General features: G+C 32.0%; 1 protein-coding gene across 1 annotated transcript; it reads right to left on the minus strand.

Annotated features, from left to right (window-relative positions):
• Positions 1 to 1997: 1997 nt before the first annotated feature.
• LOC149951444 (uncharacterized) lies at positions 1998 to 19247 on the minus strand. The gene is made up of 3 exons (XM_090170026.1): positions 18989 to 19247; positions 15576 to 15888; positions 1998 to 2168 (listed from the first exon to the last, which is right to left on the minus strand). Exons 1-2 carry the CDS (start codon positions 18995 to 18997, stop codon positions 15580 to 15582), a joined length of 318 nt encoding a protein of 105 aa, XP_090026152.1. The 5' UTR covers positions 18998 to 19247; the 3' UTR covers positions 1998 to 2168; positions 15576 to 15579.
• Between the last annotated feature and the right edge of the window lie 475 nt (positions 19248 to 19722).

The following is a 19722-nucleotide window of genomic DNA, read 5'->3' on the forward strand; positions in this document are numbered from 1 at the left end:
AAGATAAACGGTCATTTTAAAATAGATAAACGGTGATTTTAAAATTGATAAACGGTGATTTTAAAACAGTTAGTTGGTGATTCTAAAAGAGTTAAATGCTGAGTTTGAAATTATTAAAATGTTATTTAAAAATAATAACATTATTTTTGAAATTATTGAATCTTAACTGTACTGATTAAACTAATATTTCAAATATTAAAACAATAACAGAAATGATTATCTCGGGATACTAAAAAGATTAAATCCGCATTTAAAAACAATGACATAGTGATTGAGGTTATAAAATCATAATAATTATGATAATGATTAAATTCGTATTTTTATGAAATTATTGAATCTTAACTGTACTGATTAAACTAATATTTCAAATATTAAATCAATAACAGAAATGATTATCTCGGGATACTAAAAAGATTAAATCCGCATTTAAAAACAACGACATAGTGATTGAGGTTATAAAATCATAATAATTATGATAATGATTAAATTCGTATTTTTATGAAATTATTCGGATAAGACTGATTAATTAATCATTAAGCTGATTAAATGATGGTCAGAAGGCTTAAACCAGGGTTTAAAAAAACCCGTTTTTTTAAACCTAGCCCATTGGGTTTTTTTTGGGGTTTTATTGGGTTTTTTGTTTTTTTACCTAAAATGATACCCTTAATCGATGACTTACTTCATTTTTATTTTTCATTTTCAATTTAACACTACTTATTTCTCGCCCTTATTCTTATCTTTCGTAGACGTAAAGTATCGTCTGCTCCATGTTCTGCTAAATATTGATTGAAAGTTGCAGAAGTTTAAAACTTACTGTTTAGTTAACACTGTTAACTTGCTACTGCTAGATTAGTGTTTACCAAAACACTGGTAATGTATTTTGTGTCAATACGTTTTATAAAAAAGCAATATTTTTGTATTATTATAGAATTTAAAGAATTAAAGTTTAATTCTTTAAATTCTTTAATATAGTTTAATATAGTTTCATTATTAAACTATAAATTTAAACTTTTTTCGTCATTTTTGAAACTTTTTAAGGTGGGTCCAACCCAAAAAAAACCCGCGGGTGTTTTTGGGTGGGTTTTTAAATTCGAACCCTGGTTTAAACTGGGATTTGAAAATGTAAATCTTATTAAAATACTTAAATCCTGATTGAAATTATTAAATCCTGATTGAAATTATTAAATCCTAATTTTATTTAATAAATATACACTGGAATGATCAAATTGTAATAGAAATCATTTCTGATTAGTTGATTTAATAATTATTAAAATGGTTTAATCAAGATTACTTTAAAGCGTCCAGATAAAATTTTAAAACGTCCAGATGAAATTTTAAAACGTCCAGATAAAATTTTAAAACGACCAAGAATTTCATTTTGAGGACGATATTAATCGATATTAGTGTAGGGAGCTGTTGGCTCGATCGCGTGGCATGCAGGGCTTGCCATCACCCTTCTACGCATTGTAACCCGGCCACCCGAATTAATGGCTTCAAAAGTCGCTTGATGACCTAGGTCTAAGGAAGTGCCTTGGGTATTAGCCTAGCTGATTATATATATATAGATATATATATATATATATATTCCATTAAATCAATTTTTCAACGCAGAGCAGCAACGCTTCTATATTTAATCTACGCCTACGGTGTCCACAAAATGTCAGTCGTCAGTCGTTTCAAAGATTTCTTAGTCCCCGTTGGCAATAATTGAATTTCATCTCATTCGGGCTGGTTTCCCAGTAGCCTCACCCTTAAAACGCAAATTATCGTCTCGACCCAACCTTGGCCCACTTTTTACTTTATTTCTATTTGTTTCGATTACGAACAATTTGCATTCGTACGAAATGCCAGCGTTCAAACTTTTGCCTTTGATTTTTCACGGTTATCTTTTACAACGGTTTCCACAATCTCCAATTTCTTAATTTGCATAAGTTTCGAAAATATAGGGCATTGGTAAACAATGGGTATGAAGTCTTGTACAATCTGATTCAATTAAAAACCATCGAACAAAACGATTTATTGTCCTCAAATGTAAAAGACACTGAAGAATGAAGCTATACAAAGTGAATAGATATTTATTTAGTGCATTAAATAAGGAAATTTGACTTGGCTTCTGTATAACTTTTGACACTTCGGGTTCCATTTTTCTCCGTGGGTTTTCTTTAAATCTGTAACGATAAAAATCAAATAATTTTAGATTGTTTTCAGGGTTATTCTTTTAGCAGGTTTTTTTATTTTATTTTTCAAACAATTAATTGTAGAGATGAATCGGACCAGCTAGTCTTAAATTCCGACCCGACCCGACCCTTTTAAAAAATGCAAAATTGAAACCCTACCCGACCCAGCCCGACAAAATTATTTATTTCGAAAACTCGACCCAACCCGACCCGCCAAAATTATTTATTTTGGAAACTCAATCCAAGCAGGCCCGAGGAATTTTTTAAAATTTTAAATCCAACCCGAACTGATCCGATAAAATTAAAACTGTATGTATATAGTATACTCTTGTAATAAATGCTAGAGTGGCCTCCCAGATTCAAATTTTGTCAGTAGATGGCGCTTGGAGCTCTTAATGATTAACACGTGATAATGATTCGATTTCCGAATGTAGAGATTTGCTGTTGCGAATAAAATGGAAACTTGAAGGCCCCATCACTAACATATAAAAAGCCCGACCCGACCTCGACAGTTTTATGTTAAAAGCCCGACCCAACCTGTTGAGTTTTATGTAAAAAGCCCGACCCGACCTGGTCAGTTTTATGTAAAATAAAACCGAACTGGCCCAGCCCGGGAATAAAATTATAAAATTAAACCCGAGTGGACCCGACCCGCCAAAAAATTTGATATCGAAAACCCGACCCGCCCCGAGGCAAGTTATTTTTAGCTTAATCTGAAATTATGGCAAGTTTTTTAGGCTAATCTGAAATTATGCCAAGTTTTTTAGGCTAATCTGAAATTATGGCAAGTTTTTTAGGCTAATCTGAAATTATGGCAAGTTTCTTAGGCTAATCTGAAATTATGGCAGGTTTTTTAGGCTAATCTGAAATTATGGCAAGTTTATAGGCTAATCTGAAATTATGGCAAGTTTTTTAGGCTAATATGAAATTATGGCAAGTTTTTTAGGCTAATCTGAAGTTATGGCAAGTTTTTTAGGCTAATCTGAAACTATGGCAAGTTTTTTAGGCTAATCTGAAATTATGGCAAGTTTTTAGGCTAATCTGAAATTATGGCAAGTTTTTAGGCTAATCTGAAATTATGGCCAGTTTTTTAGGCTAATCTGAAATTATGGCAAGTTTTTAGGCTAATCTGAAACTATGGCAAGTTTTTTAGGCTAATCTGAAGTGATGGCAAGTTTTTTAGGCTAATCTGAAGTTATGGCAAGTTTTTTAGGCTAATCTGAAATTATGGCAAGTTTTTTAGGCTAATCTGAAATTATGGCAAGTTTTTAGGCTAATATGAAATTATGGCAAGTTTTTTAGGCTAATCTGAAATGATGGAAAGTTTTTTAGGCTAATCTGAAATTATGGCAAGTTTTTTAGGCTAATCTGAAATGATGGAAAGTTTTTTAGGCTAATCTGAAATTATGGCAAGTTTTTTAGGCTAATCTGAAATTATGACAAGTTTTTAGGCTAATCTGAAATTATGACAAGTTTTTTAGGCTAATCTGAAATTATGGCAAGTTTTTTTAGGCTAATTTGAAATTGATTCAAATGAAATTAATCGTAATCTGATATTTCTACAGGCTAATTTAAGCTTAATCTGAAATTGTAAAAGGTGAATTTCATCTTAATTTAAAATTGCGATAGGTGAATTTCATCTTAATTTAAAATTGCGATAGGTGAATTTCATCTTAATTTAAAATTGCGATAGGTGAATTTCATCTTAATTTAAAATTGCGATAGGTGAATTTCATCTCAATTTATAATTGCGATAGGTGAGTTACAGTATAAATCTGAAATTGACACAGTTAACTTTTCACTTAATATGAAATTGCAGAGGTGAATACCGTGAATTTCAGCTTAATCTCAAATTGGGATGGTGAATTTCATTTAAATCGGAAATTGAGACAGTCAAATTTCATTTAAATCGGAAATTGAGACAGTCAAATTTCATTTGAATCGGAAATTGAGACAGTCAAATTTCATTTGAATCGGAAATGACAGTTGAATTTCAGCTTAATTTCAAATTGTGATCGGCGAATCTCAGCTTAATTTCAAATTGTGACCGGCGAATCTCAGCTTAATTTCAAATTTTGACCGGTGAATTTCAGCTTAATTTCAAATTTTGACAGGTGAATTTCAGCTTAGTTTCAAATTGTGACAGGTTAATTTCAGCTTAATATCAAATTGTGATCGACGAATTTCAATTGAATCTGAAATTATGAAAGACGAATTTCAACACAATCTGAAATTTTATGCATCATCGTAAGAACTTAATATTACCAAAGTCTCAGGGGATTTTGAATTTTTTTTAGAATATTCTGGATTTTAAACTAAACCTATATTATATGGATCGTGATTTCAAGTTAAGTGTAAATTTGATTTTCTTATGAAACCTTTATTTTGACACCAAAAAGACAGCTTTCACTTTTAAAATAGTGGAGCCTCTCAATTGTATATTTGACTTTTAAATATTTGAAATTTGGTGTACAATGAGCCAGATCAAAAACGTGACTAACAAAATATATATTTTAAAAAATCCACATGAAATTCTAAGAAAACGTTTAACAGAAGTAAGTGATATTATTCTTCCGAGATAAGTATCACTTTCCCTGTTGCTGTTAATGTTACTCAATTGAATCATGTAAATTCCCAGACTGCCGTTGATTTTTTAATATGTTTCAAAATTAAAAATACAAAACTATTACATCGATAAATTATAATTTATTAATAATTAAATATATCTCTGCAATGTAGTTTTTACGTTTTCGTCGCTAAACGCGTTGTTTGCTTATGAGTTTAGTCTGGAAATTCGTGCTCAATCGAAACCTGCGAAATATACTCTAAGCTTCTGCTTTTACTTATAAACTATTGACCTAAATGTTTTTATTTCCCAAAATACGATTATGTTACAGACCCTGCCTTTTTGTGATTTTTTTGGCATTTCTAAATAAAAATACATGTCAAAATCCCAAAAGGCCAGTCTTCATAGGTGGTAATGTAATAAATTAAGAACCAACCAACAAAAATAAAATCGTGACCTATAAAAATAATTGGTTTCTTTCCGCGGTTAATAGGTGGCAGTGAAAACGTTTCGTACTCTAAGTATTTAGCTAGGAAATTAGCTAATGAGAAATATTCGAAGGGAAAGTACTTAGGCGTGGATGGGGATAGCGCGTGATTTTCTGCGGGGCGTGGTAATGCCATTGAGACTTCAAAGAGAAACTGGAATTTTTGTTTGTATTTGGCTTCAAAATGGTCCATTAAAATATTTTTCCAAAAGGTAAACAACTATAGGAAATTTTTTAATCTGTTTTTTATTTTTGTAGTTCCGTTTTGAAAGCCGAAGGTGAATTGATTTGGGTTAAGAGCGTTTTAGCGAGTAAATATCGGTTTTAACGCGTAAGCGCTTAGTGAATTGTTGAATTGTAATGGCCGCGCTCCATTTTCTCGTCCGTTAGACGTATTATAATTGTCTGAACGATCTACGAAGATGATGAAAGCTAGAATGAGAAAAAACGACTTGAGCCATTTTGGGCGGTTGAGCTTGCAATAATGCCTCGATAAGAGTTTGTGCGTTATGAAATGGTACTTAGTTGTTGGCGTTTTATAGATTAATAGTTAATAAACTGGTATCCCCGTGCACGAACACTAAGAAGTGAAAGTAAAAACTCATGTTAAGCAATTCATAGAAAAATAAAAATTAATGTTCAGGGCTTTACAGAGAAAGTAAAAACCCGTGTTGAGGGCTTTATAGTGGAAGTAAAAACCCATGTTCAGCACTTTATAGTGAAAGTAAACCCCGTGTTCAGGGCCTTATAGTGAAAGTAAAAACCCGTGTTCAGGGCCTTATAGTGAAAGTAAACCCCGTGTTCAGGGCTTTATAGTGAAAGTAAAAACCCGTGTTCAGGGCTTTATAGTGAAAGTAAAAACCCGTGTTCAGGGCTTTATAGTGAAAGTAAAAACCCGTGTTCAGGGCTTTATAGTGAAAGTAAAAACCCGTGTTCAGGGCTTTATAGTGAAAGTAAAAACCCGTGTTCAGGGCCTTATAGTGAAAGTAAAAACCCGTGTTCAGGGCCTTATAGTGAAAGTAAAAACCCATGTTCAGCACTTTATAGTGAAAGTAAACCCCGTGTTCAGGGCTTTATAGTGAAAGTAAAAACCCGTGTTCAGGGCTTTATAGTGAAAGTAAAAACCCGTGTTCAGGGCTTTATAGTGAAAGTAAAAACCCGTGTTCAGGGCTTTATAGTGAAAGTAAAAACCCGTGTTCAGGGCCTTATAGTGAAAGTAAAAACCCGTGTTCAGGGCCTTATAGTGAAAGTAAAAACCCGTGTTCAGGGCCTTATAGTGAAAGTAAAAACCCGTGTTCAGGGCCTTATAGTGAAAGTAAACCCCGTGTTCAGGGCTTTATAGTGAAAGTAAAAACCCGTGTTCAGGGCTTTATAGTGAAAGTAAAAACCCGTGTTCAGGGCTTTATAGTTAAAGTAAAAACCCTTGTTCAGCACTTTATAGTGAAAGTAAAAACCCGTGTTCAGGGCTTTATAGTGAAAGTAAAAACCCGTGTTCAGGACTTTATACTGAAAGTAAAAACCCGTGTTCAGGGCTTTATAGTGAAAGTAAAAACCCGTGTTCAGGGCTTTACAGTGAAAGTAAAAACCCGTGTTCAGGGCCTTATAGTGAAAGTAAAAACCCGTGTTCAGGGCTTTATAGTGAAAGTAAAAACCCGTGTTCAGGGCCTTATAGTGAAAGTAAAAACCCGTGTTCAGCGCTTTATAGTTAAAGTAAAAACCCATGTTCAGCACTTTATAGTGAAAGTAAAAACCCGTGTTCAGGGCTTTATAGTGAAAGTAAAAACCCGTGTTCAGGGCTTTATACTGAAAGTAAAAACCCGTGTTCAGGGCTTTATAGTGAAAGTAAAAACCCGTGTTCAGGGCCTTATAGTGAAAGTAAAAACCCGTGTTCAGCGCTTTATAGTTAAAGTAAAAACCCTTGTTCAGCACTTTATAGTGAAAGTAAAAACCCGTGTTCAGGGCTTTATAGTGAAAGTAAAAACCCGTGTTCAGGGCTTTATACTGAAAGTAAAAACCCGTGTTCAGGGCTTTATAGTGAAAGTAAAAACCCGTGTTCAGGGCTTTATAGTGAAAGTAAAAACCCGTGTTCAGGGCCTTATAGTGAAAGTAAAAACCCGTGTTCAGGGCTTTATAGTGAAAGTAAAAACCCGTGTTCAGGGCCTTATAGTGAAAGTAAAAACCCGTGTTCAGCGCTTTATAGTTAAAGTAAAAACCCATGTTCAGCACTTTATAGTGAAAGTAAAAACCCGTGTTCAGGGCTTTATAGTGAAAGTAAAAACCCGTGTTCAGGGCTTTATACTGAAAGTAAAAACCCGTGTTTAGGGCTTTATAGTGAAAGTAAAAACCCGTGTTCAGGGCTTTATAGTGAAAGTAAAAACCCGTGTTCAGGGCTTTACAGTGAAAGTAAAAACCCGTGTTCAGGGCCTTATAGTGAAAGTAAAAACCCGTGTTCAGGGCTTTATAGTGAAAGTAAAAACCCGTGTTCAGGGCCTTATAGTGAAAGTAAAAACCCGTGTTCAGCGCTTTATAGTTAAAGTAAAAACCCATGTTCAGCACTTTATAGTGAAAGTAAAAACCCGTGTTCAGGGCTTTATAGTGAAAGTAAAAACCCGTGTTCAGGGCTTTATACTGAAAGTAAAAACCCGTGTTCAGGGCTTTATAGTGAAAGTAAAAACCCGTGTTCAGGGCCTTATAGTGAAAGTAAAAACCCGTGTTCAGCGCTTTATAGTTAAAGTAAAAACCCTTGTTCAGCACTTTATAGTGAAAGTAAAAACCCGTGTTCAGGGCTTTATAGTGAAAGTAAAAACCCGTGTTCAGGGCTTTATACTGAAAGTAAAAACCCGTGTTCAGGGCTTTATAGTGAAAGTAAAAACCCGTGTTCAGGGCTTTATAGTGAAAGTAAAAACCCGTGTTCAGGGCCTTATAGTGAAAGTAAAAACCCGTGTTCAGGGCTTTATAGTGAAAGTAAAAACCCGTGTTCAGGGCCTTATAGTGAAAGTAAAAACCCGTGTTCAGCGCTTTATAGTTAAAGTAAAAACCCATGTTCAGCACTTTATAGTGAAAGTAAAAACCCGTGTTCAGGGCTTTATAGTGAAAGTAAAAACCCGTGTTCAGGGCTTTATACTGAAAGTAAAAACCCGTGTTTAGGGCTTTATAGTGAAAGTAAAAACCCGTGTTCAGGGCCTTATAGTGAAAGTAAAAACCCGTGTTCAGCGCTTTATAGTTAAAGTAAAAACCCTTGTTCAGCACTTTATAGTGAAAGTAAAAACCCGTGTTCGTGGCTTTATAGTGGAAGTAAAAACCCGTGTTCAGCGCTTTATAGTGAAAGTAAAAACCCATGTTCAGCGCTTTATAGAGAAAGTACAAAGCCGTGTTCAGCGCTTTATAGAGAAAGTACAAAGCCGTGTTCAGCACTTCATAGAGAAAATAAAAACCCGTGTTCAACGCTTTATAGTGAAAGTAAAAACCCATGTTCAGCGCTTTATAGAGAAAGTAGTAAGCCATGTTCAGCGCTTTATAAAGAAACCCAAGTGTAGAACTTCGTAGATAAATTGAAAACCCATGTACATAGCTTCCTAGAGAAAATGAAAACCCATATTGAGCACTTTATAGAGAAACTAAAAATCCTTCTGTTACGTTTTACAGAAAAAAATACACATGGGCCACGTTTCATAGAAAAAAATGTAAACCTCGTGTGATAACACTTAATATAAAAACATAAACCTCGTGTGATAATACTTCATAGAAAAACATAAACCTCGTGTGATAACACTTCATAGATAAAACAAAAACCTCGTGTGATAACACTTGATAGAAAAACAAAAACCTCGTGTGATAACACTTCATAGAGAAAACATAAACCTCGTGTGAAAGCATTTCATAGAAAATATAAACACCCACGTGCGACAACGTCTATGAATTTTCATAGAAAGTAGAACTAGTTTTTTTAATAAATGTGGAATTGTTGTGTCCGTGGCAAACTTGTTTCTGGGCGCACTTGATCGAGATATTGACTAATAAGGGCGCGACATGTCCTTTGAAGCGTATCTGATATCATCGAAGCTCCGGGCAAGATTATTTACAACCCGATTATTTCTGAAAACTATCTCGCATCAACAGGTTGGGTCAGATTATTTCGAAACTTTAATTAGAAATAATCAACTATTTTAAACATCAATAAAAATAAAATTGGACTTAATTGGGATTTTGAATATGATTAGCACATATCAAAATTGGTCATGATTTCTCTCACTGGCCGGTTTCTGTATCGGAGAATTTCCACGCGCAACTTTTTGAATGTCAAGATTTGGGTGTATTTCGAACTAATTCATTCGTGTCGAAACGTAATACGATTTACCGCTTTGTCCTTTATAAATCCGTTTTGAATACAATAATTTCATAAATTTTTCGTTTTCTGTTTCGAAAATAGAAGTGTGTTTCGTCACTCGCATTACGGCCATTTCCATTCTAGTCAATTGGAAAATTCTATGCCCTCAGCTATGAATAAATTAAAGGTTGTTTTTTTACGGATAAATTTATTTTTATATAAAAATTGAATTAATTTGAATAGGTTTTTTTCAAGGATACCAAGGGATTAATTTTATTTATAAAATCTGAAATGTAGATTGGAGGTAAAATAAGTTCAAGACCATGACCCCTGATTCAGAACAAATACTTCTTGATCTAAAACTATTCAAATAAAATTTTATTTGGTGTTGGTGAATTTAGATTATTGATCATTAATTTTTAAAACATTTAACGAATTATTAAACTCAAAACTCTTAATTTGATTGAAATATTTAGAAATATTTTTTTATTTATCGGGAAAATGTGATATTTTTTCCACGTCTAAAAGGCGCTTAAATAAACCCCTGCTGACTGTCTTGCCCCCCTGTTGAAAAATGCTGCCAGATCTATGCATATAAAATTATCAGCTTTGGCAGTATAACGAGTAACCAAAGATAAACCGGTTATATGTCCAGTCGCAGCAGCACAAACTCTCTAATCGGCTATGAATGATCTTTTATTTAAAGGGCTATTTAAAAATAATGAATTTGAGTTTTTGAAATATTAAATATCCCGGTTTATTAAAATGACCGTTTTTAAATTTTCGGAGTACTTAATTAAGAAAGCATTTAAATTTAATTTATAGATAAGTTAATTTTTATTGACTTTCAACGTGAATATTTTAATTAGGCCGCCTAAAGTAGTAATTTCAAAAATATCAATACTTTATTAAGAAATATTTTAAATTTTAATTTTAATTAAGTTAATTTTGATGAAAGTTGTAAGTGAATATTCTAATTAATCCGTAAAATGTAGTAATTTCAAAAACTACTTATTTAAGAAATCATTTAAATCTAACTTACATTTAAGTTAATTTTGATTGACTTTAAACGTGAAAATTTTATTTGAGCCGAAAAAAGTAGTAATTTCCAAAATATTAAAACTTAATTACAAAATCATTTAAATTTAATTTTGATTGACGTGAAACTTGAAAATTTTATTTAAGTCGTTTAAAGGAACTTGTATCTAGTTTATTAAAATATAATTACCCAATAAAGAAAACAATCTTTATCATACTTAAACATCCGCAACCAGCTGCGAGCTACTTACAAAAACCAGTAACCCGCATCCTAGAAAATCAACTCTATTCCAAAAGTAAACACAGACGTTACTTTGATGTAATTTAAGATGGTTATTTATCAAACAACACTTTCGGCGTCAACAAAGCGGGTTGCCACTGACGGGGTAATCACGCTTCGGCGCCTCCATAAACAACCACTTAATAGCAATTACAGTGTTACGCGTTCCGCTATAACCAGTCAGGCGCTTAAACGCTCAAATAGCAGCCTACTGTATGTCAATAAAGCAAAATAATCTGGGTCTAGGACGGAAATGTAATTCAGTCTGGCTCAATTAATTTTCGTAACTTATCAAATCATTAAAAGACTCATCCCGGCCAATGTGGTTTGAAAGACCTCTCCTTGACCAAGGAACCCAGTTCCGGCGGCACCTACGGTACGGTGCACCTCTATATTCTTCTTAAACGTGAGTCAGGTGTCCATCACGAATCGACTCTCTGCCATTATTCAAACCGGAATGAAGCCCGTTTTTTATTCTCTTTTTAATCTTGAGAAGACCTATTGTTCGACTTGAATTACCGGAATGTTTTAGACGTGAGCGTCTGGGAAGCTATTAAATATTAGCCAAGTGACTATCAGTGTTGGAAAGAAGATGTAGTTTATTGGTCCCAAACTGTTCATTGCTAGGGTCCGTGTTTATATTTCGTTAACCAATTTATTAATCGCTAAGATCAGTTTATTAATTTCGTGTACCAATCTATTAGTCGCTGTGATCAGTTTATTAACTTGATGTACCAATTTATTAATCGCTGTGATCAGTCTGTTAATTTCGTGCACCAATTTATTAATCGCTGTGATCAGTCTATTACTTTCGTGTACCAATTTATTAATCGCAGTGATCAGTCTATTAAATTCGTGCACCAATTTATTAATATTGGTCACAAGTTTATTAGTTTTGTTGACAAATTTTATTTTATTTTTATTTTTATTTTTTTAAAATAGAGCTAATACCCAAGGCACCACCTTCGACCTCATAAGCAATGTTGCTTGTGCGTGATCAAGTAACAGGTGGCCGGGTTACAATGCGTAGGAGGGTGGTGGCAAGCAATGGTTATGTTATTAATTTTGTTGATCAATTTATTAATCGTTGTGACCAGTTTATTAATTTAGTTGACACATTTTATTAATCGCAGTGGCCATATTATTAATTTTGTTGATCAATTTATTAATTGTTGTGACCAGTTTATTAATATCGTCGACCAATTTTATTGATTACTGTGACTAGTTCATTAATTTAGTTGATAAATTTTATTTATCGCAGTGGTCAGATTATTAAATTAGTTGGCCAACTAATCAATCCTTGTGACCATTTTATTAATTTAGTTGGCAAATTATTCAATCGTTGTGACCATTTTATTAATTTAGTTGGCAAATTAATCAATCTTTGTGACCATTTCATTAATTTAGTTGGCAAATTAATCGATCATTGTGACCATTTTATTAATTTATTTGGTAAATTAATCAATCGTTGTGACCATTTTATTAATTCGTGGACTCTTTTATTAATTTTGGTTGCCAGTTGATAATTACAGACATAAGTGGTCATTGTGCTCTAGTAGTCCGATAATCATTTAAAAAATTGTTATTTCGATGACTGGTCAAGAGTGTTCTAAAAACTTGTAGAAATATATGCATGTTTTGGGAAGAGTGGCTTTTCCCGTAAAAAAAATCGCCGCATTTCAACAAGATATACCATAAAAAATGACCACCAGATTTCGTATTTCCAAATATTTCTAATAGACAAGTTGTAGTTGAGTGTTATTGTACACAACAAAACTACGCGTTTTCAAAAGGTGCCTTAACATATTTTATATTTCCTTTGGATTTCTAGATTTTGTATGTTTGTATATTTATTGAGATATCATCCCATATTCCTCCAAAATTTCCAAAAATTCCTAAATGTTTCCGATATTTCTAAAATGTTTCCGATATTTCTAAAATATTTCCGATATTTCTAAAATATTTCCGATCTGTCTCAAATATTTCCGATATTTCTAAAATATTTCCGATATTTCTTAAATATTTCCGATATTTCTAAAATATTTCCGATCTGTCTCAAATATTTCCGATATTTCTAAAATATTTCCGATATTTCTAAAATATTTCCGATATTTCTAAAATATTTCCGATATTTCTAAAATATTTCCGATATTTCTAAAATATTTCCGATATTTCTAAAATATTTCCGATCTTTCTCGAATATTTCCGATATTTCTAAAATATTTCCGATATTTCTAAAATATTTCCGATATTTCTCAAATATTTCCGATATTTCTCAAATATTTCCGATATTTCTCAAGTGTTTCCGATATTTCTCAAATATTTCCGATATTTTCCAAATATAATAATAATAATAATAATCAGCTACGCACCACCTTAGGCCTAAGTCATACAGCGACTTTTAAAGCCATTAATTCAGGTGGCCGGGTTACAATGCGTAGGAGGGTGGTGGCAAGAACTTCATGCCACGCGAGCCAACAGCTCCCTACACTAACTATTACCGTTAATAATTCTCAGTATTTCCAATATTTCCCAAAATTTTCGATAAAGCCAATATTTCTCGGGGAGTTTTTTTTAAAATTTCCAATATTTCCCCTATTATCTCGAAATTTCCAAAATTTCCCTGATTTTCTCAAGATTACCAATATTTCCCCGATTTTCTCGAATTTTTCGAGATTTCCCATATTTCTTTTTTCCAGCATTTCTTGGGAATTTCTAGATTTCCATAAATAATTGATTCGATTTTTCGCTACAGCAGATTTCTGAAATAGCTAGCCCCTGTGGAGTTGCCTTCATGGCTGTACAAGATAATTAAATTTAAGTGCTACGCGTAACACCAAGATTAAGCCTTGAGCCTTGACTTTTGAAGTGTTTATTGGGCAGGCGTAGCGCGCTTAACGCGCGAGTGGCGGTTTGAAAATGTTGGTCACTTTGTAGTTTCCTTCTGCCAGGATCCGGTTTCTCAAATGATTTTGAAGAAGCTCGGCTAACATGTTATTATCTTCAACGAACACCTTTTATAGTTTCTTTAAACCTTCTTTATTAAACGGTTTGGAGGAATCCTTGGCCGTTTTCACGCTTTTAAACGTTTTACGATTGTTAAAAGGTGCTTAAATGGAATTATTTCTGAAGTAAAAGAATTCGTGTCTCTGAAGAAGATTTGACTGGGTTCCGAATACAAACCAGGTCAAATTAAAGCTAAGATTACGTGCTTTTATTAAATGACTATTGTACCATTGAAATGCGGTGGGAAATGTTTTAGATAGATACTATTATATGCTATTGTATACAGTTCTTATTGGATAATAACTGTTATGAACTGTTACGCAATTTATCTTAATAGTAAGAAGCTACTTGAGAGCCGAAATGAAGCAAATACCAGAATCACAATTTGGGACAAGCAATTTTTTTAAACTAATAATGATAATATTCTGGTAATGTAAATATACTAAAATTAATTAAAAATATATATATAAAAATAAGTAGTTAATCAGTTTGATACAAGAACGAAGTCCCTTTGCGCTCAGGTATCAAAAAGTAAATGTATTTCCCAGGTGATTTGATTGATAAATAAAATTAATCAGGATATTGAAATTGTCCGTTATTGCATACACCTATAATTATGTTCCCGTAAGTGTGTCAGTTAGTTGAAATAATTACATTTAACTACGTGGAGAATGAGTCGAGTGACGTAGATTTGACGTCATGCCCGAAACGATAAGCGCGTCATGCTTGGATTATACCCAATTGGGAAACCAATTATCACTCCCGGCGGACGATGACGACGATGCAAAGAGAGCTTATTGGGCCTAAAGACTTGACTGAAGAACCCCCGAAATTTGTGGTTATACTAGAAATGGCCGCCAGTCATGATTTACCACGCGGAAGATATGGATCTGACTCACTAATGTGAAATTATAATCGAATGTTTATATGGGAAATGTATCATTTTAAATGGGCATCATTTTCCTATAAGCAAAAGTAACATAATTCTAATAAGGATGACAATTTGCAAAAGTTATTATTGAACTGATTTTCATAGCTATTATGGAATCAAGCATGAGCTCCCTATTGTCCAATGCGATATATTTTACTACAGAGGACGATAATATACTACTAAGTTCATTTGAAAGTCCAACTCGCAGCAGGACTAGAGTGTCAGTGTGGTACAAAAGGCTCTTCGGTTTCCCCTTCCCATAAAAACTTGTAGAGGTTAACGGTAAATAATGAGTGTAGGGAGCTGTTGGCTCGCCTGGCATGAAGGACTTACCACCACACTCCTACGCAATATAGCCTGGCCCATGGCAAAACCACCACGATCGTAATTTTGAGATATTTGACTTTTTCAAAACCTAAGTTATAAGATTTTAACATGGTTTTTAATGCGAAAATTATAAAATCCAAAACCATTTTTTAAGTCATAAATAGTTAAATATTTATGACTTTTACCTGAAACTTTTACAGTACTTTTGTACATGCCTTAGTAAAACTGATGCGTAAAAATCTAATTTTTCAAAAATTTGGTGGTTATAAGGTTTTGCCATGGGGCAGCCGACCGGTTTAAAGGCATTAAAAGTCACTTGATGACTTGGGCCTGAGGTGGTGCCTTGGGTATTAGACTAGCTGATTATTATTTTTGTTATTCCGTTACTTATGCTATAGCCAATGATCATATTTATAATTGAACAATAGCAACCCACCATTTCAGTCTTCGTAGATGGGTTCGTACCCCTTGAGCATGTAGGTGGGTCCGTAGTTAAAATGTACCCTTTCCAGGGGCCTTTGGATAAATCCCAAGGGAGAAGACTCCAACAAGTATCCGACGGGTGGCCTGATGCCCAATGGGTTGGGGCTTTTGGGTTTCCCACCGTAGTAGTTTTCGTAGTCACGTGGTCTGTCGCTGGGTTTGTTGCTGTAGATGGACGTGTAGATGATGTTGGATTCGGGGTTCAACAAATACGTTACTTGGCAGCTCGCCGTCCACAAGCACAACAATAACAGGAATAGACTGACCTGTTGGAATCAAAAAAGTATTATTATTTCGTTAACTTTGTAAAACTCTTGCTCTGGCTGGTTTAGTTTCAACAAAGACTGTGAAAGGTTTCATAGTCTTTGGTTTCAAATCCAATTCATTTGACCCTTCACTACCACTCGGACTATGGTATCGATAGTTTAGTTCACATGCTCTAGTGTATTTCTAGTGTAAAACCCTCTACTATAATGAATAGTTCATTTTTCGAAATTTCTGCGTAATTATAGCCAAGGCTTATATATTATTTTGTTCTAATTTCTTTTAGAGATACTGTAATTTCCGAATTTTGTTTTTAATTGAACACTACTTTATATAACTCTTATAGTTCATTAGTAGCCAAGACTTCAAATTTAACAGAATTAAATATGCGAAACATTTTTTTAAGCGGTGAAAGGATATTTAAGAAAATCGCCATTTTGCATGTAAAATTTTTCGTGCAGCACAAGTGTAATTCTTTTCTAATATACTTCCAGTGTAGGTATTTTTGTGCTACACTTTGCGGCAATATTTTGTTTTCGTGTAACACTAGCTGAAAGTACTGTACTGCACTAGTTCCCATTAGGTGCCAATTCAAAATTTATGATATTGTTTTAATACAGTTAAATAATATTTTATAATTTTCATTTTGGTCAATAGTTGTTTTTTGAAATAAATTCCGTAGAATTCCTTTAATGTGCTAATCAAATTCAGTAGTTGTGACTCGTGAAGTAAGAAATAATAAAATTTTAAAGGGTTTGTATGTCAACTAAAATATAAACTGGAAAATCTATATACAAATTTACAAAGCTCGATTTGGTCGAGTTACTTGCTTATTATTTTGATTCCGGTCAATGGAATACCTCATTTAATTGCGTGTATTATATTTAGCATTATTGTAATGATATCGATAATAATAATAGTCAACGTATCAAAGACTGATATTAATCCGAGGAAAACCCTCGATTCGCCCCAAAGATTTCACCTGATTTTATACAACTGCTGCCTTTCAAGTCCTCAAAGTTACTATTAGATGGATAGTTCGAAGAAATTATCGTTAAAAATTTCCCCCAAACATAAATTTCCCAATTTTTTGGATGTCATCCATTCCGTGATAATTTTCTGGCCATAATTAACCCACATTATTGTGGAATTTGCCTTAATGTCAAATTCCTTTGGAATTTATGTAAAAAATCGCTAATTCCTTATAGCAAATGTTTATTTATTTATACTCTTCGGGAGTAGTGAATAGAAAATGTTTTATCGAAAAAACTATCCCAATTCCAAAATTCCAGAGACATTTTTAAATTTATTAGCGTATTTCTATTTATTAGAAAGTGACAAATCATAAATATTAATTTTTGTTTATTTTAAGCTATACAGTTCCCTTATTTTAAAGAAATTATTTATTTATTTATTTATTCAATATTAAAATAAATTTTGTAACGCGGTGTCTTAAAATATTTTGGTATGTTTTTTTCCTTTCAAAGTGAAAAACGTGTTCTTCATTTGAAGGGAGAATTTCTGTATATACTTATTCGTTTTTTAATTTATGTTATTTGAATATATGCCAAAATATTCCGAGACATATGCAATTAAAGTAATTATTAAAATATTCGATAATGAACCTTTACGTCTTATGGGTTACAGATATATTTAATATACTTCATAATTTAATATAATCTGATGTTTAAAATCGTAATTAAAAAATTACTTATGACCACCTTTAAATATAATTTTCGAGTACTAACTAACCCATAAATAATTATAAAAAATATTTTAATTATGAATTACTGATTTTGCTTAATATTGGACGTTAAATATTGCAAACGCATTTAAGTTTTATTTTAAGAAACGTTGTTAAAGATATTAAATATTAATGGAATAACTTAACATAAAACATCGATGTGAAATCCAAATTTGAAATAAGTACGAACTTTTATTGAAATTCTAAAATTAAAATACCCAATCAAGATATTATAAAATATGCTAATTGAAATTAAATTAACATTTAAATTTCTTTTACATTTAGTTTTCGGGTAATTAAAAATAAACGGAAATCAGTCAAAATAAAAGGTAAAATATAAATTCCACAATGAATAAATAAAATATGAATTAATTTTATATGAAATTTAAAAAAAAATTAAACAGCAAATTCAGTTACAATATTGCATGTTAAATAAAATCAAATGGATATTTCAATTTTGTTTGGCATTTAGTTTAGTTAAATCTAACAAATAGAAAATTAAGATTTTAAATAAAACGAAATTAAGATGTTAAATAAATGAAATTAAAATTTTAAATGATATTACGATATGAAATAAAATAAAATTAAGACGGTAAATAAATGAAAATAAGACGTTAAATAAAATAAAATTAAGAAGTTAAATAAAATAAAATTAAGACGTTAAATAAAATGAAATTAAGATGTTAAATAAATAAAATAAAGATATGAAATAAAATAAAATAAAATAAAGATATGAAAAAAAATTAAGTTATGAAATAAAATAAAATAAAATTAAGACGTTAAATAAAAGGATATTAAGAGGTTAAAAAATTAAGATGTTAATTAAAATGAAATTAAGTCGTTAAATAAAATAAAATGAAGACGTTAAATAATATAAAATTAAAACGTTAAATAAAATAAAATTAAGACGTTAAATAAAATAAAATTAAGACGTTAAATAAAATAAAATTAAGAAGTTAAATAAAATAAAATTAAGAAGTTAAATAAAATAAAATTAAGACGTTAAATAAAATAAAATGAAGACGTTAAATAATATAAAATTAAGACGTTAAATAAAATAAAATTAAGAATTTAAATAATATAAAATTAAGACGTTAAATAAAATAAAATTAAGACGTTAAATAAAATAAAATAAAATAAAATAAAATAAAATTAAGACGTTAATAAAATAAAATTAAGACGTTTAATAAAATAAAATTAAGACGTTAAATAAAATAAAATTAAGACATTAAATAAAATAAAATTAAGACGTTAAATATAAAAAATAATAATTTAATTTTTAATTTCATAAAATGTATTTCCATAAAAACTAAAAGATCAATTAATAAAATCAGAAAATCTATCAATAAATTCCTTACTTGAGTCATCTTGAGAAGAGAAAAATTAATTGCAGAGGTAGAGGATGTAAGTAAATGCGACTTGCTCTCGATTCGCCGTTATTGGAACGAGCTTTCCGCGAGACTGTTTAGAAAGTCAAAGTGAGAGATAGTTTTAAAGAGGGGGACCGAACTGTATTCGGCCTCGGACGGGGGCTCGTTCGAAAATATGACACAACAAATTAGGCGAAACTTGGCGGTTCGGTTGGCCCCCCTTGAACCATACTGGCGACTAGCACCACCAAAAACTATTTCTCGAAATCGTGTATCCCACGTAAACCGGCCCCCTTACCTTACCTTTTTGCTATTTTAATTTCAGTTTCGATTGTCTTGCCCTCCCCCTCTCGCGGGTATTGTATTCTGATTCGGTGGAAATTGAAGGAAATACCCACCATCGAAACGTCGTAACTAGACCTATCTCGGTGCCAAAGTATCCTAACTCGAACTTCTTGGATTTCAAATCAGAAAATTAGCCCAATTGCTCATGATATATAAAGATTTTTCGTTATTTTAAACTATTGACACCGATTTCGTGGAAAAAATGAAAGGCTGTATTTAGGTATCTTAGTGTTAATTACGAAGAATATTTAACTTACCAATTACACCGAATTTGGTGCAATTCGATTTTTTTTTCATATTTAATTTGAAAATTCGGTTTTTTTAAATTTTATTTTGTTTGGAAAATGGGATTTTCTTACATTATGTTTTTTGTTGGA

Source organism: Leiobunum rupestre, chromosome 3, assembly GCF_980474605.1.
Source record: "Leiobunum rupestre chromosome 3, qqLeiRupe1.1.hap1, whole genome shotgun sequence".
In the NCBI taxonomy this organism is placed as follows: domain Eukaryota; kingdom Metazoa; phylum Arthropoda; class Arachnida; order Opiliones; family Sclerosomatidae; genus Leiobunum; species Leiobunum rupestre.